The sequence below is a fragment of the Pimephales promelas genome, chromosome 23 (genome assembly GCF_988280905.1).
Source record: "Pimephales promelas chromosome 23, fPimPro1.hap1.1, whole genome shotgun sequence".
In the NCBI taxonomy this organism is placed as follows: domain Eukaryota; kingdom Metazoa; phylum Chordata; class Actinopteri; order Cypriniformes; family Leuciscidae; genus Pimephales; species Pimephales promelas.
In genome coordinates, this window is record NC_142791.1 from 21622877 (window position 1) to 21646878 (window position 24002).

Here is a 24002-nt window from a genome sequence, read left to right on the forward strand (position 1 = left end):
TCAGCTGGACCGACTGGGGATAGAGTCGCCATTCGCCAGAAACTGGGCGGAGCTGAGACAGTTTGTCGGCTGCAAAGTTCCGCTCTCCTGAAATGAGAATAGCACGAAGGGACCTCAGGTGCTTCTGACTCCATAAGAGGAGGTGGCGTGTGAGTTGCGACATCCGGTGAGAGCGTAGACCACCCTGGTGGTTGATGTACGCTACAGTCGCAGTCTTGTCTGATCGGACTAGTACGTGTTGACCCCTGAGCAACGCATGGAAGCGGTGCAGGGCAAGGCGTACTGCCAGCAACTCAAGGCAATTGACATGCATGAGGCGCTGGGGTCCTGTCCAGGAGCCCGCGGCTGCATGCCCATTGCACATGGGCCCCAAACCATGGCAGAGGCATCTTTGGAGACAACAACTATGCCCGGGACAGCATAGCGTCATCCGGCATGGACGATGCAGGAACTCCCGAGGGAGGCAACGCAGCCGCATCATCACTTCCCAATGACTCCTGCTCACCTTGTGATGCAGCAATCGACATCGCGTCCTCCTCTGGAGCGGCGAATGAAACATGCGGGACCTCCGTAGAAAATCCCTCCTGAATCACCGGGGCACTCGCGAGTTGCAACACCGGAGAGGGGGGCGTGGTCTGAGGACGTATCATCGGATCATTCCACACTGTCACCCTCAGATCACCCTGCAGAACAGGGAGAAAACACAGAGTCTGGCAGACCACTGCACAGATTTTGACTTACCCTCTCATAACTTCTGCATCCTTGAGCTTGGACTACAAAATCGGAGCGAGAAATAAAAATGGCGGGTTGCCCGAAGTGTTGAGCCGGTAGTCAATGTCCCTATTTGGCAGTTCCGCTGCAAATACTGTGACGTAATTGTTCAAAATACGTCATAGACAACAGAAAAATCGGAAAAGGTGGCAAAACATGACCAAAACATAATATAAAGATGTAAAGAATATAAAGATATAAAAAAAGCACCTGAAGAGAATAATTTCAACTTTCTGTACATAAACACTCTAAATATACAACAAATTGCATTTAAGGGCTGAAAAAGTGGATTTACCATGATATGTTCCCTTTAAATGCCACGACCTAGCTGAGCATTGTTTCTGACCATGTCCATCCCTTTATGGCCACCATGTACCCCATCCTCTGATGGCTACTTCCAGCAAGATAATGCACCATGTCACAAAGCTTGAATCATTTTAAAGGTAACACTTTATTTTACGACCTACAAACAACTGTGTAAGTACACTGAAATTACAGTGTACGTTTCTGTAATTATAGTGTACTTCCATGTAGGTATATGGGAACAATATGTTAAGTTTTTGGTAATAAAGGGGTAACAAGCACCACTTTAATTTACAGCCCGCAGGAGTTACACTTACCCTGTAACTACACAGAACAAGGGGGTAACAAAGCTACTTACTATGTAGCAATATGAAACAACACTATTTGCACTGTAATTGCAGAGAAAGGTACTGTTATAAAAAAAAAAAAATCGTTTTAATTACACAGTATATTTGCCCTGATATTTAAGTGTCATTTAAATTCAATGGTATAAGGTAAATACTAATTACCACATGGTACGGTCTAAATTAAAATCATAGAAAAAAATAAAATTATTTTGACTTAACATTAAGTAATCTAGTAAGAAAAGCCAATAAATTTAATTTTTATCATAGTATATATATATATATATATATATATATATATATATGTGTGTGTGTGTGTGTTTAATTTTTAACAGATGTCAAAATTACCCTGTAACATTGCACAAGAACATATTTTGCCAGAAATGTGATACATTTCATTTGAAACAACAGATGTACAAATTTTGCCTGAAATATATTAACAGAATAGGTACCTGTTATTTTTTAACTAATTAAATAATTTGCTTGTATATCTGCCTGTTACCCCTTTATTACCCCAAACTTAACATTTTGTTCCCTTATACTTACATGGAAGTACACTATAATTACAGAAACGTACACCGTAATTTCAGTGTACTTACAAAGTTATTTGCAGGTTGTATATCTGTTTGTTACTAGCCTGGCATTCCAGACCTACATCAAGATGTTAGGTCTGGGAACTCTTCATTGGCAGGGCTCAATCCGAGGGGCGGGATAAACGGTTGTCTTTCAAATTCTCTCTGTACGCAATTGGATAGCGCTAAAGCCAATCAGAGCAACGAACCCAGATAGCAAACTGACATTGAATCAACGTGGAAACATGACATCGAAACAACGTTGATCTGACATTGTTTTGCTCATCGAATTAACGTTGAACCAACGTCAGACGCGTCATTCTTTCAAAACTAACGGAAAATCAACTTGAAATCAACGCGTTGTTTCAACGTTATGAAAACAAACCAATTTTCGATTTTCATTTAGCTTTGAAGAATGCCGCGTCTGACGTTGGTTCAACATTAATTCGATGAGCAAAATCAACGTTGTTTCAATGTCACGAGAGACGTCATTTCCACGTTGATTCAATGTCAGTTTGCTGTCTGGGAATAAAGTGACGTAGTTAGCGGAGCAAGTTGATATATTAAACTTTTACCTAGTCCATAGCTGTCAACATTAAACATTGAAAATAAGGGAGATTTCCCGGAATCCATCCCCAAAATAAGGGATTATTTTTTTTTTAACACGACCCACAAACTTTAAAAATAAAACACTAATCATTAAAAGTCAAAAGAGTTTATAACTACATATGTGTGAGAGAGAAGAAGACAGTATGTGTGTTTGTATAAGAGAGAAAAAGACAGTGTGTCATTGAAAAAATAATATCATAGAGAATGTTTAAATACTAATATCAGCTTACGAGGGAAACGGAGCCGGAGTAGTGGTGCTTCGGAGTGCAGGAGATGATTCGGGAGAGGTCCGTGCACCTTACCTATCAGAGCCCACGCTGACACAGAGTAAAGCCTTTATACTCGACGCCACAGGACGAGCCCGCGAAAATGACAAGTTGATCATTTCGCCACAGCTTTTTTTGTAACCGCAAAAAAATCTCCGCATCCGAGGATGAACGACTTCAAACCGAATATGTCCAAGCTTGCTCTGACCGTCGCAACTCTGTCGTCATTATGTTAAGCCCGCCTGCCGACTCTATACATGATGTGATTGGCCCTACCAGAGTTGAGTTTTTCCAGCTCAAACGTCTATACAGAGTTGCTAGACCACACTTTGCTGCAAAATAATTTTTGCTGCCGCTAGGGTGCGTCTAGATTTCTAGGATCGTTTGTTACCCCTTTATCACCCCAAACTTAACATATTGTTCCCTTGTACTTACACGGAAGTACACTATAATAACAGAAAAGTACATCGTAATTTCAGTGTACTTACACAGTTGTTTGCGGGTCGTAAAATAGTGTTACCATTTCAAATTGGTTTCTTGAACATGGCATTGAGTTCACTGTACTAAAATGGCCCCTACAGTCACCAAATCTCAACCCAATAGAGCATCTTTGAGATGTGGTGGAAAGGGAGCTTTGTGTCCTGGATGTGCAGCCCACAAATCTCCATCAACTGCAAGATGCTATCCTATCAATATGGGCCAACATTTCTAAAGAATGCTTTCAGCACCTTGTTGAATCAATGCCATGTAGAATTAAGGCAGTTCTGAAGTCAAAAGGGGGTCAAACACAGTATTAGTATGGTGTCCCTAATAATCCTTTAGGTGAGATGCATTTGGAGACCATTTTTAATTCAGACACTTTTTACCCCGCAGATAACATTTTAGGACAAAAATGGCAATTAATAATTCATGTAAAATCGTTTTCCAAATAATTCAATTGACATGTATATATTTTTAGATATGGCTAAATTTGCTTTGACATGAAATTTGATCTGCCATTTAGATTTACTTTACATGTCAGATTAAAAATGTCACAATTTTTTTCTTATGTGCATCTCTCAGCCCTGCAGCTGTATTTAATCGGCCTCATGGAAATATGAAAGCGTGACAAAAATGGCGTAAAATGTATTAGATTAAAGAGTGTGACAGTCTTTTCTTATAGTTCGGTACAGCCAAAGTTTGAAAGTTTAATTAAGGACTGTTTATGTGATTTTTCTCTGTCCCCCACAACTTCAGCTTTAATGATGCTGCTTGATGTTGGGCCGGTGCCTGTGGGTAGGACCACATACTCGTGGGACGTTAAAACGAGTATTTCAACTCTTGTTCATGCTTCAGTTCTCATATTAGAAGCTTGATTAAAACTTCCTCCCCTGAGACACTCCCTCGAAGTCTTGCAAAAAATGTCTTTTGCCTGGATGTAAATCTCAGAACAGACAGAAGACGTAAGAGAGTTCATAATCGCCATCACAATGCGTTTATTTGCAGAAATAACAACCCGGTCTCATCCCAAATCGTCATATAACTGACGTTTTGGGACGTCTTTTGACCATACGTCAATATTCGCCTTTTTAGGGCCCCCTTAAACGTCGGTAGATGAGGTTATGGGATCCTAACTCTACCCCATACCTAAACTTAACCCTAAACCTAACCCGTCACCTAACTGACGTTAAAGGTAAAGCGTCAGTTGTATGACGGCCCGGGATCGCCATCTACCGACGTTTAAGGGGGCCCTAAAAAGGCGGATATTGACGTATGGTCAAAATACGTCCCAAAACGTCAGTTATATGACTTTTTGGGATGAGACTGTGTTAGAAATAAATACAATGAGCAGTATGGTGGTGTCACAGCCAAAGATAGATTGTGTGTGTTCAATGTGTGTGTGTGTGTGTGTGTGTGTGTGTGTGTGTGTGTGTGTGTGTGTGTGTGTTTGAATTTGTTTAACTCCTTCACTTAATTGTGGAGTGTGAAGAGATCAACATCGACAGCACTTCTGATTTGCCTGTGGGATCTCCCATGGAGGCACTTGGTTGTTTGAGAGCAGCATAGGGGGAAAGTGTCCTTGCGGTCTTGAAGTAGCATCTCGATTGCCTCCAGCTGGCCTTGGATTTGACTTGGATCGCTGAGTCGGAGGTCAGTACCCAGCTGCGTATCCTCCCTTACGGGGGTCTGACTCAGCGCTGAGGCCAGCACCGTCCCGCACCACGGCTTGAACCACTGCGCCTGTGGACTTCAACACCTCTGTGACATGGTTCTTCTGGGCAAGACCCTCCAAAACGGCCTGTGGGTTGTGTGGGATTTGCTTAGCCAAAACATCATGTGTATTCAGAACAAGCAAAGAAAATATCAAGAAAATATATGGGATAAATAGTAGTCAACATTTAAAGTGGATCAAAAAAAGTTCATAGTTGTCCCAAAACAAGAACAGCTATTGTTCAAAATTCATGTATAACTTTGATGAACTGTTCCCAGACAGCAAACTGACATTGAATCAACGTGGAAACGACGTCTCTCATGACATTGAAACAACGTTGATTTTGCTCATCGAATTAACGTTGAACCAACGTCAGACGCAACGCATTCTTCAAAGCTAAATGAAAATCGAAAATTGGTTTGCTTTCATAACGTTGAAACAACGTTGATTTCAAGCTGATTTTCCGTTAGTTTTGAAAGAATGACGCGTCTGACGTTGGTTCAACGTTAATTCGATGAGCAAAACAATGTCAGATCAACGTTGTTTCGATGTCATGTTTCCACGTTGATTCAATGTCAGTTTGCTATCTGGGTTGACTATTGTATTTCAATCCAGCATTGAAAGAAATTGCTGTTACAATCATTTCATTTTTGGAGTAATGTGACCATGAATAAGTGGTTACACTCAAAAACACCCTTACAGTGCAGGTGTAACATGAAGTCCATTACATATTACATAACATCAGGGTTTCTCAAACTGGAGTTTGTGACAGAGCTGATGAAAAGCTTATAATTAATGAAACCATAAAAATATAAAATACGGACATGTAGGTGAAATGTGTTTGCGTTATTGGACAGTTTCTACTTATGAACAGGCAATTTTGGGATTACGAATTCCATCCATGATTATATGGATATTATATTTCTGAATTTCAAGTCTAAAAAAAATATCATAAGTGCATCTGTGAAAAGTTTTAAAAGAGAGTATTCCGTACACAACCTTTTCACAAAACTAAAGGTAACTTTATGCTAATGCAGCAGGTTTTGCATGTATGTGTGGATTACATTGTAAATATGAAATTATGTGAATTTGTAAATTTTAAAAAGCCTTCCAAACCTTCCAAATTGCTATTAAATATGTTTTTTTATGTAATTATTTGACGTCAATAGGAAATAGAGTTTATATTGCAAAGTAATGTTTTTCGATATGTCTCCTTAAAAGTGTGCAATTCCACAAATCTGGAAAACACTGTATACTGTATAAGTGGTAGTCTTTTTTTAGAAAGTATAGTTTAAATTTAAAAACGCAATCAATACAAAAGTAACAGTATTCTTATTATAAGCACTTTAAAATATAATATAATATAAAAAATTACAAGTACTTCATTTTTGGAATCTGATATATAATCAGATTACATCAGTTACTACTCAGCAGCATACGTTGTACTTTAACACTTTAACTTTTTCTTATCTTATATAAAATGACACCTTGTTTTCATTTCTTCACTCACCTTGTCAAAGTCAGGCTCTCCCTGTGTGGTGTTCGGACTGAGTTGATTATGAATTCTTGGGTCTGCTATTGCTTTCTTCAGGTCATATTCGAAGAATAGTGCATTTAGGATGACCTGCGCAGATGTCAGTTATGCATGAAGTGATAAGAGTTGAACTATATCCAGCACAACTACAGTCTCTGAAATAACATAAAAATGCACCTGGGCCACTGCTGTGGTGATCTTCGTTCCTCCAGAGCCTCCTACTACCATTTTGACTTTATTGTTTTTGTCTAGCAGGATGGCGGGACACATAGAAGACATGGGCCTTTTATCTGAGCAAAGATGAGAAGCAACAGCGTTTCCAAACAATTAAAACAAATCTGCAAAGTAGTTTCGCTAAAGTTTGTGGCTGTTTGAAACTGCAAAATGGAACTTAAAATGTTGATATTTTGAATATCTCAAGAATAAGATGTTAAAATATTATTAATAATTATTCTTAGTTATTCTTATTAATATTAATATTATATTACCTCATTCTTGACTTATTCAAACAAGTTCATAAGATCAAAATTATTATTGTTGTTTTTGTTATATTAATTTTATACACTCAATTATATACATTAAAAATATTGATTGTATAATATTTACAATTATTTATTTTTATTCAAACAACATTGTATATTGATTTAATTATATGAATTTGAAACATTTATTGTATTTAATATTATTCAAATATTTAAGTAATTTTGAAGTAACTTTAGAGTAGTAAGACAGATATTAGCCAAAGGTAAGATAAAACACATTTAACGATTTTTACTCTAACTATAGTGTCTTTTATCATATTGTTGTTTTTATAGAAGCTATAAGCCACATGTTACAGTGATTTTACTTCAAGTAATGATGATAAAATTGTGAAGTGCAATGCAAATTGGAGTAACACTAGTCACTGTAAGTAAAGCATGGCACTCGTCTCATAGAATATACTGCAAAAATGTATTAATTTAAAAAAATATATTAATTTTAATTAATTTATTAATGTATTAATTTAAAATATTTTTAATTAAAAAAATATACATGCTATTGCCAATATCTGTGATCAAGTTTTCTTACGTGGGACAATGAAGTTGTTGGGAGATGGAGGGACTCCAAAGTTGTTGGTGATCAAGGGAGAACTGAAGTCATCCATCTCATTGTTAAGTAAAATTCCTGTCGAATTTGACATAAACTTGGAGCCAAAACTGGGAGAAGAGAAAGAACATGATTCCATTTACAAATATAAAAAAAAAATGGTGTGTATTTTTTGTGTTAAATTTGTATTTATTTATTTTTGGTTAAAACAACCTTCTATCTCTATTGGATGTAAAAAAGTCTGCAAAGTTTCAAAGAGCAGAGTAGAAGATCAAATTCAGAGTAGAGTAGACCAATCATGGTAAATGGTAAATGGACTGCATTTATATAGCGCCTTCATAGACCTAATGGCCACCAAAGCGCTTCACATTTGCCTCACATTCACCCATTCACACACTCATTCACACACCGACTGCGGTGTCAGCCATGCAAGGCGCCAGCCAGCTCGTCGGGAGCAGCTGGGGTTAGGGGTTAGGTGTCTTGCTCATGGACACCTCGACACTTGGTCAGGTGGAACCGAGGATTGAACCACCAACCTTTCGGTTCATAGACAACCCACATGAACCACTGAGCCACTGCCGCCCCAATGCAATCATAACAGACTGCATCTGACCAACTAGAGCAGAGTAGACCAATCACCAGTCCTTCCAGAAAAACGCGGAGTTTTTTTGTGATTGTTGCGGGCAAAAATCCTTGATTACGCGGCCCGTTTTCTTTAAAAATGCGATGGAATATGCGGGATATTTATGCAATTTTATGCAATGAAATTGCGGGAACTTGCAAAAATTGCGGGAACTTGCAAAAACTGCGGTTTGATGAAAAAGAGAAAAAAAGTGATTCCCCCAACATCCTGTTCTCACTAGGCTACTACCTTAATGTAAAGAGTCATTTCTTATTACTTTCTATGATGTAGCAAGCATACTACATCATAGAAAGTGCTGGGAATATTTAATTTCTCATCTTGTTTTATTTTTATTAAATTTTCAAAATCACAGAGTTTGATATCAAGTTCTTGACATTTCTTTTACACATTTTCTGATAAGTATAACATCTGAGAAGTAGCCTAAAACATGAAACAATAATTTGGAAAAAAAAAAAAGAAAAAAAGAAAAAAAAAGATAGAGGGCATCACAGACATATTAAATTCCTTTAGCAGAGATACAGATCTTTTGGGCTTTTCGATTTTTTTTTTTAAATTTTAAAGACTCAAAATACATTTTAAAGGCTGTTTTGAAATGAGCAAAGTTGGGTTTTGAGTAAGGCTACTCCACTTAGTTTGATGAATATGAAATTTTCCTAATAATAGAAAAAAATCGATAACATACATTTTTCTTATAGGAAAGTCAAAATCATTTGTATGAAGATGACAAATTTAAGACAAGGTTGCAATTCATTTTAAAACCTAGAAATTGAGACATCTCATTCCAAAAGATTGAAAAATAGGGACATTCAAACAATAAGTGCACAATAGACTCTCTTTCACAATTACAAAATCAGCAATGTTTTATTTCAGACTGTAACGAGTGTAAATAAGGTGTGGCCCCTTTAAGAGCTGCGCGCTGAACTGTCTGCAGTGTGTGCGCCTCAAACACCCCATGTCGTGTGCGGGTAATTTCTGTTTGATGCTTATTCTTTTATCTTATTTTGTTTATTAAGTAACGATGTGATGGTAGAACGTGTGACAGACAGTTATACGAGTTCGATTTGTGAGATGTCAATCGCCTCCGTGAGTCTTTCTGGCCTTCGCAATAACTTCAGCTGTGAGCTATCCCGTCGCGTAATTGCGTCACTTCATAACGTTCCCATGGAAACCGGAGGAAATGGCTGCTCTTGTATGAAGCAAACGCAACATTTTTCAACTTTCTGCGAAGATATATGTGACTTTTTTTTGCAACGAAAATACGAGGATTATGAAATCATGCAAGCCCCGCATATTTTGCGTGGAAATCGGCATTTTATGCGGCGAAAGTGCGGCTTATTCGAAAAAATGCGGCCCCCGCATAAATATGCGGACTTTGGCTGATTTTGCATTGAATTCAGCAATCGCATAATCGCGTTTTTCTGGAGGGACTGAATCACAACAGACTGAGCCATCTGACCAGGGCAGAATAGACCAATCACTACAGACTGCATCTGACCAATCATAGCAGAGTAAACCAATCACAACAGACTGGCTGTGTTCGAAATCTCCACTCAAACCATTACTCCCTACCCCCTATTAAAGCACTATAGTGAGCTCACCAGCATAACAGAAACACCGCTTTCGAGCACTACTCGATCGTCTCTCGGCGCCATTGAATACGTCATTGATGTCGCACTATTTAAACGTGTGCGTGCTTACAAACAATTTATACATGTCCAGCCCATTCTCACCCCCAAGGCGTCACTTAACTGACGCCTTGGGAAGCATTTGGACATGCTTCAATATCTGACGCTTTAGGCGCCCTTTAGCGTCAGTTAGATGACGCCCTATCGCGTGTACCCTACCCCCACCCCACACCTAAACCTAACCGCGTCCTCTAACTGACGCTTTCCTTTAGCGTCAGTTAGATGACGCCGTAGGATCGCGTCATGTTAGTGACGCTAAAGGGCGCCTAAAACGTCAAATATTGAAGCATGGTCAAAGGTGACGCCTTGGGGTGAGAATGCGTTGACATGTCTGACAAAATTGTTAATTGTTAAATTGTCCGCAAGCGACAGCTAGAGTTTGTGGGCCACTGTCTTCGTATGGAAGAGAGCGAACCAGCCCACATTTATGCCATCTATCATTCAGAAGTCCGTGATAAGAACAAGCGAGGAGCTCCACACTTAACTTTCAGACACAAAATCAGGAGCTATATTGACGAGTACAACAAAAGTCAAAAAGCCCGGAACCAAATAGCTCTCCCTGCAGCGAAGAGCAGTCAGTCACTCACCCATGTCGAAAGGGAAGCGGAAACTAAAGTGATCATCCGCATCGCCAAGAATATAGAATTGGAAACATATTGTCGAGCTCCATACCAGGGGACCCGACCAATGATGATATAGTGAGTAGTGGGAGATTTTGGACACAGCCACTGAGCCATCTGACCAGTCAGAGCAGAATAGACCAGTGGTGGAGGAAGTACTGAATCTCAGTACTTAAGTAAAAGTACAAATATCCAGATAAATATTTACTTTAGTAAAAGTAGAAGTAACACAATGACAACCATACTTAAGTAAAAAGTACCTGATTTTAAATGTACTTTAAGTATTAAAAGTAAAAGTACTTGCATACTGTAACAATTTATTCTCATAATGTCTATTTTCTAATGATTAATAAAACATTTAATTCTAACTCATTCAACTTAATACTCCTATAATGATGTTCAATAATGATGGAAAAAAATTGTTGTCACCATTTCTGAAACAAGCTTGCAATTAGGCAATATAGCTACACATCATGCACTATATGTTAATAACTATGTTTGGCAGTAAACGCGATTGATTTATGGTGTTATTCTGAACCTCTTGGCTTGCCATAATCCTAACCAAACGTATATTACACAAAGTGCGTTTCCTATGCATGTAAAAACAAATTTTCGCGTATAAATTGCACGATAAACACACTGCGTGCGAGACACATTTAGTGTGACCGGGTTGATATATCTATGGCAACCAAACGTCACTGGTGAGACAAACATGCAATGAACGGACGGTCCAATTACGTTTTGGCAGGGGAAAACCTGATCAGAAAATGAAATGAAAATGTAACAGAAGTTGTAGAAATGTAGTGGAGTAGAAAGTATAATAATTGCTGCAAAATGTAACGAAGTAAAAGTAAAAAGTATGCACTATTTATTTTACTTAAGTAAAGTAACAAAGTATTTGTACTTCGTTACATTCCACCACTGGAATAGACCAATCACAACAGACTGCATCTGACCAATCAGAGCAGAGTAAACCAATCACAAGAGACTGAGCCATCTGACCAAGTTTAAAGAGGTCAACGTGTTTTAGAATGCATGTCAACCTATTGTAGGAGAGATCCTAAAATAAAAAATTAGGAACCTAAAATAGGAGCTTCCCGAGTAACCTGGACAGTCTCACCCCCACGTTACCCCTCTTGTGAAGTGGTGTGGCACAACCTAGCATAATAGGAGTACTTTAAAAAAGCCTAATTATAGGCCAATTCCCCCCGAAAGTGTGAAATCTATGACTAGTAATGACAGATTTTTAATATAAAACATAAGCAAAGAAAAAAGGCAAACACTCACTATAGGTTGATGGTGCTGGTGGCAGACACTGCACTGCCATCTTCTGCCACCACTGACAAGTGTGACGTGCCGTGATTGTCAGGAATATAGAACTCAGGATCATAGAAGCTCTCTTGCTGAGTCGTATTATCAGTGATCTTCTGGAATATCATGTCAGCATAGCCTTTGGAAGTAATGTTCTGGATGAACTGCCAGAGAGAAAGAGGATAACAGATCATTATTGAGGCCCTGCTGGAGGCTTGAAAGAACAGCTGATCAAAAGAGCGTACGCACAATGAGCCGTTCAATAGCGCACTATTTTCATGCTCTGTGATTAGTGTGAGATACTGCATGTCGGATTCAATAAAGGCTTTGATCACAACTGATCGGGAGAGGCTAACATATGCCAACGCCATCTGTGTCAACCTGAACAACTGCTGAAGATACACATGAGCATTTTTACATTCAAATAATGCTTTTTGGTTGTGGTTTAGAAATATTACTGATAAAAAGTCACTTAAAGGAATAGTGCACCCAAAATTTTAACTAAACAAATGAAAAAAGCAACCCTTTCTTTGTTCATAACTTACATTAGTGATGTTGAGAAATAGTGGATCCCCCAAGACGCTCCTTTTTGCATACGCAAACCGGAACGCCTCGACTATGCGATGATAGGTGAGGATTTTATTGTCAGTGGTGGAGACACTGTCCGGACTAAAGTTGTAACCTGAGGAAAAAGAACAGGACCTCAGTAAGATTACTCAACCATGTTGACTGTTGTCATATGAATGGATAGAACTGCCAATCATCAAGATGGCTGCCATGGAAAGTCTTCAGAAGCATGACGTATGTTTCTCACATTCGTCTTATAAAATCTGAACATGCTGAAGCACAAATGAGATGGGAAATTTTTAGTTCTTAAATGGGGCCTATTATGCCCTTTTTCAAACTCTTGGTTTTGTTTTTGGGGTTTAGGTTTTCATGCTTGAAAAAAACACATTACTTTTCAAATAGTTGACATTGTTTCAGTACCTCTTTTCCCAGTCTGTCAGTAACGCTCTTATGCTGCGTTCCAGGCAGGTTTTTGAACACGTAAATCACGACTTCAAACCACGACTTACGACTTTGTAGCATTCCAGGTCATTCACGCCAAACTACCTAGATGTAAACAAACCAGCATGGCGGACCTTACGGGGCTCACGCACGTTTGTAATATTTTCCAATGCCAAAGGTGCTTACTCCTTGTTTATTTGTGGGAAACTGAGGAGGAAAAATAGCGCATGAGGCAAGATAAGCTGTTATACTCTTTATTTTACTTTATTTGTATATTTGGAAATGTATTTGGTATATATTTATCCTTGCACTCAATGGACTGAAAACTAGTTGACGTCATATTGTCCTAAAGTGTATTCTCACCGTGTACCGCCTGCAGAAACACTGCATCAGTAGGGGCTGTCATTGGTTCGCGGGCTATGTGACGTCAGAACTCGTAACTGGGAGTACATCGATCTAGTACGTGTTCACGGGTGGAAAGTCACGAGTTTGACTGCCGTTCCAGTGCACTTTCACGGGTATAAGATTGAAAAAACACGAGTTACAGGTTGCCTGGAACGCGGCATTAGTTACGGTCTCTATGAAGCCCCTCCTTTTTAAAAGCGCAGTGTGCTCCGATTGGTCCACTGGACCAGTGTGTTGTGACTGGTGATTGGTTGTGATTGTTTTGGAAATGTAACACCTCTTTCCATAACTGCATAACTTCTAACGTACAGTAACTCAAACAGGCCTTGCCCCTTTTTTGCTTATAGCAGCAATTATGTAAAAGAGGGATAGTGATGTGTTCGTTCCTATAAGAAAACTGAAGACTGCAATCGAGGAGTTTTAGTTTAGAATCAGTGCCCAGAGATATAGAGATTTACTCCCTTTGTAGTCACTTTGTGCTTTGTAACTTTGCAGACAAACAGCAACATTACACATTAAAGACCGTTGTAAGAAATGTACAAAAAAATAATATTTGGACTCCTTTAAAGATAGAAAATTTAACAGATTTTTCTTCAAGACATCTTATCACATGTTCTACAGACGAAAATGAGCAAAATTGGTTTGGAAATGACATGAGAGTGAGTAAATGATAATGTGATTTTCATGTTTAGGTCAACTAATATTTTAATGTTCGACAACTGACCCAGTTTTACTGTCTGAAAACATCTCAAATTGTCTCTCCCATTAATGCCAGACATGTCTTGAAATAACTGAACAATTATGAGAGTTTCGTTGTGGAAGATGTTTCATAACTTCTGAATAAATCAAGCTACATTGTGAAAAAACAAGTGCTAACAGTGTTTACCGACAGCCGTGCCCTGTCTGGCAGCAACTTAATGACTAAGTATCTCATCAGTAAAGCTAAAGAGTGGGTGTTTTTAAAAGAGACCAAGACATAGAGCCGTGGATAAAGTCCAGCTTGCCGTAAGAAAGCAAAGCTGATGAATCTCAGATGACAGGCTCCTTCAGAGTGTCGCCTGCTGGTGGAACCCCAAGGAAAGGGTCGGAACACGCTGACTTCATGGATTTTTCCATGCTTGGTTTGTGTCCAATTAGTGGCAAACAGCCCACGTTAGTGTTGGTGTGGGAGACAGGAGGACAGGCATGGCGGAGTGAAGGGTGGGGTGATTTTAATAGTTTAAGCAACAAAAAAGTTGGAAAGTTATGAAGTCTCATCCTCCCCTGAGACTATTCCACATGAAGAAATTGTTAAGAACATTAAACATTGACTAATAGTCATCCTGTAATGAGAAGCAACTAGATGCTTCCTCTTGCTGATAAAAAAGTCGAGCGTGCAATTATGCTGGTCAGTGTTCAAAGTTCAGAGTTCAAAGTTTATTGCCATTTGCACAGGTATGTTTCAGTACAGGTACATTGGAATTCTTGTGCGTTTCTCAGAGTCAGGTTTTAAATAGAATAAAATAACATGAAACTATACATCTCACATCACATTTAAACTACAAAAGACTGTAAGAATAATCTTTCTTGAATAAATTATAAATTTATCATTTATAAATTATAAAAAATAAATGTATAAATTAAAAATAAATTATAGTAAATAATAGTAATATAATACGTACAAAAATAGAAAGAAACTCTAAAAAATTGATATATATATATATATATATATATATATATACTGTATATATACTATTGCACTGTCACGGTGCGGGTTCAGGCAGAAGAAGAGGCTGAGTCCAGATCTCGATTAAGAGACATTTAATTCAAAACAGGCAGGAAGACGGGATACACAGCGTAACATGAAACATCGACCGACAAGGACTGACTAAAACAGAGGGAACTAAATACACACAGGAATCAAACATAATGGGGTGAGAACAGGTGAAACAGATGATGATGACGAGGAACAGGTGGCTGATGAGGGAGTGAACACGGGATAGGGTGACGAGAGGATCCTGGGAAGTGTAGTGCTGAAGACAAGACAGACTGGTGCAGACGGAGGACTGTGACAGAACTCCCCCCTCCCGGGAGGCGTGACCTCACGCCGCAGAACAGGGGAAGGAGGGGGGACGAACTGGGGGCTGAGAGGGGTGTGGCCAGGGCGGAGCAGGCTGAGGACGTGGCCAGGGCGGAGCAGGCTGAGGGCGTGGCCAGGGCGGAGCAGGCTGAGGGCGTGGCCAGGGCGGAGCAGGCTGAGGGCGTGGCCAGGGCGGAGCAGGCTGAGGGCGAGACCAGGGCGGAGCAGGCTGAGGGCGAGACCAGGGCGGAGCAGGCTGAGGGCGAGACCAAGGCGGAGCAGATGGAGGGCGAGACCAGGGCGGAGCAGATGGAGGGAGGACCCCTGGTGGAGCCGATGGAAGCGGGGCTGACAACACCAGGGGGCCGACTGACAGGGGCGGAGCAGATGGGAGAGGGGACCAGGGTGAAGCAGAGGGACAGACGACTTTGAGAGCTGAGGAGGAACCGAGGGACCATGGTGACACCGTAGGCTCTGGGGACAGAAGTGACGACAGGGGTACAGAGGGACACGGTGAGGTCAGAGGGCGTGAGGGCTGACGGGTGACTGGAGGGAGTGAGGAGTCCGACAGAACCGGGGGGGTGACCTGACGGTGCGGAGCAAAGGGAAGGAAGTCCAAAGGTGAAGGGAGGATGACGAGGGAACGAAGGGAGTCCGGAAGGTCGAGGGAGCCTGGCCGAGCTGGTGGACTGAGGGGCCATGGAGGAGCTGAGGGAGGTAGGAGCCACGGGGGAGCTGATGGGACAGAGGGCCGAGGAAGTGTCCAGATGGAGGAGGTGTGAGGTGAAGGCCGGGGATCCAACGACCCAGCTGGGTCAGGGGAGCTGGCAGACGGAGGGGCTGACGGATGCCAGACGGGAGGAGGTGGGAGAGGGAGGGTGGGTGGGATACTGGTCTCTGGCTGGACGGTCTGGACGATCTCTGGCTGGACGGTCTGGACGGACTCTGGCTGGACGGTCTGGACGGTCTCCGGCCGGACGGTCTGGACGGTCTCTGGCCGGACGGTCTGGACGGTCTCCGGCTGGACGGTCTGGACGGTCTCCGGCTGGACGGTCTGGACGTTCTCCGGCTGGACGGTCTGGACGGTCTCTGGCGCTGGCTGGACGGTCTCTGGCGCTGGCTGGACGGTCTCTGGCGCAGGCTGGACGGTCTCGGGCGCAGGCTGGATGGTCTCTGGAGAGCTGGACGGAACCAGCAGTGAAGAGCATACAGTCTCTGGTGGGCTGGACGGAACCAGCGGTGAAGAGCATACAGTCTCTGGAGGGCTGGACGGAACCAGCAGTGAAGAGCATACAGTCTCTGGAGGGCTGGACGGAACCAGCAATGAAGAGCACACAGTCTCTGGAGGGCTGGACGGAACCAGCTGTGAAGAGCATACAGTCTCTGGAGGGCTGGACGGAACCAGCAATGAAGAGCATACAGTCTCTGGAGCGCTGGACGGAACCAGCGGTGAAGAGCATTCAATCTCTGGAGAGCTGGACGGAACCAGCGGTGAAGAGCATTCAATCTCTGGAGAGCTGGACGGAACCAGCGGGGAAGAGCATTCAATCTCTGGAGAGCTGGACGGGACCAGCGGCGAAGAGCATTCAGACTCTGGAGAGCTGGACGGAACCAGCGGCGAAGAGCATTCAATCTCTGGAGAGCTGGACGGAACCAGCGGTGAAGAGCATTCAATCTCTGGAGAGCTGGACGGAACCAGCGGTGAAGAGCATTCAATCTCTGGAGAGCTGGACGGAACCAGCGGTGAAGAGCATTCAATCTCTGGAGAGCTGGACGGAACCAGCGGTGAAAGCTCGGGCTCGGCAGGGCTGACGGTGAGCACAGGCTCGGCAGGGCTGACGGTGAGCGCAGGCTTTCGGGGGACGAGCCTCAACCGGGGGCGCCGAGTCGGGTGGAGAATCCCCTGGAAAATCCCGGCGTCCATGTTGCTTTTTTGGTCGGTCGATCTGTCACGGTGCGGGTTCAGGCAGAAGAAGAGGCTGAGTCCAGATTTTGATTAAGAGACATTTAATTCAAAACAGGCAGGAAGACGGGATACACAGCGTAACATGAAACATCGACCGACAAGGACTGACTAAAACAGAGGGAACTAAATACACACAGGAATCAAACATAATGGGGTGAGAACAGGTGAAACAGATGATGATGACGAGGAACAGGTGGCTGATGAGGGAGTGAACACGGGATAGGGTGACGAGAGGATCCTGGTAAGTGTAGTGCTGAAGACAAGACAGACTGGTGCAGACGGAGGACTGTGACATGCACTGACCATTACAAAATTTAAAAACATGGAATAGGGTACATTTTGCCCTCCTTAATGTCCTCTGCCACTAGCCTAACAGTGGCTGGAAAAAAGCTATTAAACAGACGGGCCGTGTGGGTACTGATGCTCACAGGCCTACGATGTCTGCAATGTCAATGTTGCTTATATCATGGAAACTTGTTTCTGCTTCAGATATTAAAAATAGTTCACATTGTGAGATATAAAGTCACATTGTGACATATAAAGTTGCAGTTTCGAGCAGGGTTATTATAGTTAGCAAAAACTGAAACTACAGGCCCGATTTTCGCTCGCCAACAGGTTTTGGGAGATCGCCTACAAATCATGGGCAAATTGGTGTTCATTTACGTGAGTCACAATGATCAAAGACGCGATCTGAGAGAATCGCAGACGAGTCGCCAATGCCCGTGAGATATTTGGCAGTGTTTCCAAATCCTGCTGTGGGAAATGTGTTCTGACTGAAACATCGACGATGCCCTATAGGCAAGATACAGGGCAGCAGGATGATCCAGGAGGAGCTAAGCATCAGTATTTTAATTTACAATTATATCAAACAGAAACAAAGGAGCGCAAACATTTGCCTTACCAACAGCAACAGCAGCACATTGCAAATGTATTTATTTACCCCCAACTGGTTGTAAATGCGACATTAAATATGATAATAAATAATATATATAACAACATAATAAACATATACAGTGTGATCATTTAAACCTCTGATGGTCTTCGTTTAGGAGTCACGCCCTGAGCCTTCCCAGTCAGAATGACCGACACCTAAAAATGAAACTTCTTCCATCCCAGTAAAAACCAATGCAATGTATTTTTGTTCTATAATATTTATTCTTTTAATTTAGTATTTTGAGACAATTTGATTGAATTTATTAATATTTATGGTCTATTTTTGCCATGGAAAATATCTCTCTCTCTCTCTCTCTCTATATATATATATATATATATATATATAATTTTTTTATTATTATTGCAGTATTTTAGTTTAATATGGAGTCTAGGCCTTCAGAATTTTTTTTTAAGAAAATTAGCACCATCTGGTTACAGTATAGAGAGAAAGCATAGAACCATGGTGTAACCACTTAGATGGCATGTACAGCTCTCTGTGGAGAGGTGAATTTTATTTTTATTTTTTTGCTGGTGGATTTGAATATATATTTGAAACAATCTCAAAAATGATTTCTTATTAAGTTTTAGATTTTTTATTTTTAGAAATAGTGATAAAAAAGTGTTCGTTTTTGCATTATAATTACAGCTTTATGTTTATGTTTATGTTGCTGTAAGCAAATTTTATACAAATTTTTTTCACAATGTGTATCAAAAATGCAGTTCATTCAATTTTTAACACTGTTGAATAATATTTAAGAAAATGTGTGGGAAAAAATTTAGTGAATTTTTGTGTTTTTGTCAATTTCCAATTAATTTCCTATGGGGGTCATTTTTTGACCGAAGACCAAAATTGTGAATAATTTTTTTACGAGCACTTAGCATGCTCAGATCATGAATTCAATTTTTTTTTTGTGTGTGTTCACATCCCTAATGCCAGAAAGGTCACCAAGTATCATAAACTTCCGATGAAGCCGTGATTTTTTTACAATTCAAAACAGAAAATTATTCAGTCAGAAGTGACCGAGGACCATCAGAAGGTTAAAATCCAGTTGGGAAAGCTTTCTATGCGTCCACACACGGTTTCATTACATATAATCTTGTTTGAGAGTGACCTATATGTTATGTTATATATTTTTTATTATTATACATGTTTATTTTATGCTGCTTTTTTGACCATTTTAGTTGTAGTCTGGAGAAGAACAAAATCTTCTTCTTTAATGTTTATCATACTTTAGTAAATAACTAAAATATATTCTTTCAAAACTGACGGATATTTATACTGAGTTTATATTTATAAAAATCATGATCACTAGAGTAAAATCCACCATACCGGACCAAATGTAGGCCTATGTTAAATGCAACAGGAAAAAGACCCTAGTTTAGGCTATATTATTTAAATTGCAGTCAATATCAAATGTTAAAACAACAATGCAAAACAATAGTGTCCAGGATAGATCGCATATCCAGTGGTTCAACTCTAAACCTACCGCTCAGGATGTTGAGGATCAATGTAAGGACCGGGCCGCTGGCAGGCGCGTTTGGTGCCACCATTGTGAATTGACCCACAGTAGCCCTGGGAGGGTTTTCATCCAGCAAGGGCTTGTAATCTCTCAAGTCCTCTAGAGTTATAATCCCCTCTGCAACACACACAGATGCCTGTATGACACATGATTCTAATGAGATCAAACTACTACTAAGTTATCGATTTAGTCATTAATAACCAATTGTGTGCCATCCTTCAACACCTCTGCCTGGGTGGACTATAGGGCATTTCAGAATGTTTGTAAACAAAAGGCACCGCGATACTTCCGGGTGGCAGAACGCGAGCGGCTTCCATTGACTAACTGAAGAGATCCAGCCGGCAACTGAACAGTTACACAGTTAAAATCATTGTTGTTGATCAAAGTTGAATCTATGGCGAAAATATGTTGTGTTTGGGGTTGCGCCACCAGATATACAGTGTAGTCTTTAGCCTCCTTGTTAGCGCGCCTGACTCTCATGCCGGAGACCCGGGTTCGAGGCCCGCTCGGAGCGGGTCGAGTTGGACCCGGGTGTGAGGGGTTACATTGGTGCCGTGACCCGGATGAGAGTGAGGTTTAGGGGGGTGAGTGTAACGGAGGCCAGCTAGTAGTTGCTGTGCGAGTAAACCTCACTCCCCGATCTCAATAGGCGCTCTAGCGACAGACGCTAGGGGCTGCAGTCTTTAGCCTCCTTGTTAGCGCGCCTGACTCTCATGCTGGAGACCCGGGTTCGAGGGTCGAGTTGGACCCGGGTGTGAGGGGTTACAACAGCAAAAGGTGTAGTTTTTTTATCGATTTCCTTCAGAAAAAAGTAAATCTATCCAGCAGAACATGTGGGTGAGGAGGTTAAAGCGAGTGGACGTCGTCAAAAGTGCACGTCGTCTTCTAATTATGAGCCTGAGCCCGATTTAAACCCAACCATTTTTAATACGTGGGTCGTTATATAACTGACGTTCTCAACTAACTTAGTTAATTTCTATTACTTTCTATGTTACTTTCTTTTGAGCTGTGAATAAATGCTTCTTCATCGTAAATGCTTCTGATTGGCCAATGCGTTCAATAAATCAACACATATGTCTGTGATTGGCTACAAAGCTCATCGCTGCAGTCACGTTATAAAATGAAACTCTGCCATGTAAGTCATTTCTTTTTTGTTTTAGTTGTTCTTGTTGCTTTTCTGCAACAGATAAATACAAATGTATTAGTTTTTATTTGTTTTATTCATAGATATTTCTAGTTTGCGGGAGTCCCGCGAATCGTTTTATTCTCCTGCAATCCGCACACACAGAGTGCATTACCGCCCGCACTCGGCCATCAGATCTAGTCCCGCGCTGCGGTCTAGTGCGTTGGGAGTGCACGTCTCTAGATCAAAGAATCTAAGCTTTAATGATCATGTTAACTATGTCTGAATTTCCACCACGTCTGTTCTTGAATCAACTGTTGAAATGTAGATTAGGCTTCTGCCGGCGGTGTGTCTCCCTCCATGCAAATTACTAGTGTTGCCATAGGGACGCTTCGGCTTTTGCCACCCGGAAGAACGTCTTTTATTGTTGTGACGTCATGGTGAATTGTCGTATTGGCAGCAAGAATTGGTGTTGTAGGAGCCAGATGTAATTTGTTCCACCACTAGATGGCGGTGTGCATCAGTGGTGCAGGTGAAAGCCACACCTGTTCCATCACATGGTATTTAAATGAGTTCGGTTGAATCAGAGTGAAACAGGTGGCGGGAATTTATGGTTCTTACCATAGAACCAGTGCAATGTAAAATCGCTAAGCTCTTATTAAATGGACAAAAAAACTGTTCAAACGAATATCGCTGTGTGCAGAGTTTTATGTGTGAAGAACACCTCACCACCTGTCTTGGGCTTATAGGAAAGCCACAACAGAAGTAAGAACCATAAATTCACGCCACCTGTTTCTTTTTCTTCTTTAGAGGCGCACCATCTTTAACCCCACTGCCTTGGAATGGAACATAGGGTCTTTTACGTGGCTCCTTGTTCTGAGACACACATAAAACACTGCACACAGCGATATTCGTTTTTTTTGGAACGAGTATTGCGTTAGCTAGCTTATGCTACGGGAAAGATCAATCTTTTCTGAGAAATTGAAGCCAAAAAATTATTCCATAATTTGTATCCATTGTCAATGCAGTTCCTCTGCAGCAGACCATGAGCGGGCTAGCTAGCAGCTCATTGGTTCGCTCAGAGAGAACTGCTTAAGCCTATGGGAGAGCGGAGCTGAGCCCGCGGCCAATGAGAAGCAGATGCGTGCTCATTGCGTCAGAGCCCGCCAGAAAGGGTGTGGCTAGAGAGTATAAAAGGTGCTCTCCTAGGCTAATGCAAAAACACTAGTAGCGCAAGTGTCCCTCATCTAGAGAGAACCGAAGTTACGTTAGGTAACCGATTCGTTCTCTTTCGAGAGGTTCTCCTGGGAAGTGAGGTGTCTCCTGAAACACCTGGTCAACACCGTGCGCACTATGCATCTATGACTTACGGGGGGGGGGGGGGGTGGACTGGAGACTGGGGACTGGGGACTGGGGGACCCTTATGAGTGGAGTGAATGTAATGTGGTGGGCAGCAGAGCGGGCCCGTGGTTGTGTATTACATAAGCACATAAGGGAAGCACAAGGGGCGAACCGGTTGTGTGAGAGACTCCCAATAGTGCAGCTCATTAGATGAGCTGAGGCATAATAGATAGCTAGAAATGTAGCCTGCAAGGCAGGAACTTCCAGGTTGTAAAATCTGACAAAGGTGGATGGGGAGGCCCATCCCGCGGCCACCCAAATGTTGTGGATGGAAATTCCGCAGGACCATGCCCACGATGAAGAACTAGTGGAATGAGCCCTGATGCCCAGAGGGCAAGGCAGGCTTTTTGATGCATAAGCAGAGGCAATAGCGTCCACTCTCCATCTAGACAGTGTCTGTTTAGAGGCGGCCAGACCCTTGGTACGCCCCCCGAATGACACAAAAAGCTGCTCAGAGCGTCTGAACGTGGCAGCGCGTATAGTATAGTATAGTACCTCAGAGCCCGAACCGGACAGAGGAGATTGGCGTCACATTCGCTATCGGATGTGGGCAGAGCCGATAGAGAAATAACCTGAGCCCTGAACGGGGTACCAATTGCTTTAGGAACATAGCCATGCCTAGGTTTGAGAATGACAACAGAGTCATTAGGACCAAACTCAAGACACTCAGCGCTAGACGAGAGCATGTGAAGGTCCCCCACACGTTTAACTGAGGACAGGGCAGTCAGAAAAACGGTTTTGAGAGAGAGATATTTAAGGTCCACGGACTCGAGCGGTTCGAACGGGGGGGCTTTCATAGCTTCGAGAACTATAGAGAGATCCCAAATAGGAACCGAAGGGGGGCGCTGAGGGTTCATCCTTCTAGCTCCCCTGAGGAAGCAGATGATTAACTCGGATGATTAACTCTTTGCCCAGAGACTGAGCGCATCGGGGTTCCGAGAATGCCGCGACAGCTGCCACGTAACCCTTGAGAGTGGATGGGGACCTGCCCTTATCCAACATCTCCTGAAGGAAAACGAGCAAAGACGATACCTCGCACGACCGTGGGTCCAAGTTTTTGTCGGTGCACCATTTTGAGAACACAGACCATTTAGCCACATAGAGCTTCCTGGTAGAAGCCGTTCTGGCGTGCATAATCGTGTTTAGAACTCCTTCTGGCAAATTGACGAGTAGTCATTGGTCACCCATGCATGAAGCGCCCAGCGCAGTGGATGGGGATGCCAGATCGTGTCGCGAGCTTGAGAGAGGAGATCTGCTCTGACTGGAATGGGCCATGGGGCTGTCTGTGACAGCTGGGTGAGCTCCGGGAACCAAGTCTGACTCTCCCAACGCGGGGCTATGAGGAGCACCGAGTGGCGTGTGTCCCTGATCCTCTGAATTACCTGAGGTAACAGAGAGATCGGAGGGAAAGCATAGAGCGGGCGGCAGGGCCAGTCTTGGGCTAGTGCGTCCTCACTCCTTGAGAAGAATATTGGGCAGTGAGCATTCTCTTCTGACGTGAAGAGATCCACCTCTGCTCTGCCAAATAACCTCCACAGTATTTGGACTGTTTGGGTGTGCAGGGACCATTCTCCAGGGGAGATGAGATTCCTTGACAGTATGTCTGGGCCGTCGTTCAGATGGCCCGGCACGTGCGTCGCTCTGAGCGAGAG

The 24002-nt window shown here is 42.2% G+C and overlaps 1 protein-coding gene across 1 annotated transcript in view; it reads right to left on the minus strand.

The window, feature by feature from the left end:
- Positions 1-4680: 4680 nt before the first annotated feature.
- The window catches only part of ggt1b (gamma-glutamyltransferase 1b), a 30743-nt gene continuing 11421 nt past the window's right edge, over positions 4681-24002 (minus strand). Inside the window, exons 7-13 of the mRNA XM_039664363.2 lie at positions 19794-19943; positions 12481-12617; positions 11912-12099; positions 7659-7786; positions 6768-6880; positions 6567-6680; positions 4681-5143 (exon numbers count right to left, since the gene is read on the minus strand). Coding sequence (XP_039520297.2) covers positions 4997-5143; positions 6567-6680; positions 6768-6880; positions 7659-7786; positions 11912-12099; positions 12481-12617; positions 19794-19943 — 977 coding nt within the window. The 3' untranslated portion in view covers positions 4681-4996. The remainder of the gene's footprint in view (positions 5144-6566; positions 6681-6767; positions 6881-7658; positions 7787-11911; positions 12100-12480; positions 12618-19793; positions 19944-24002) is intronic.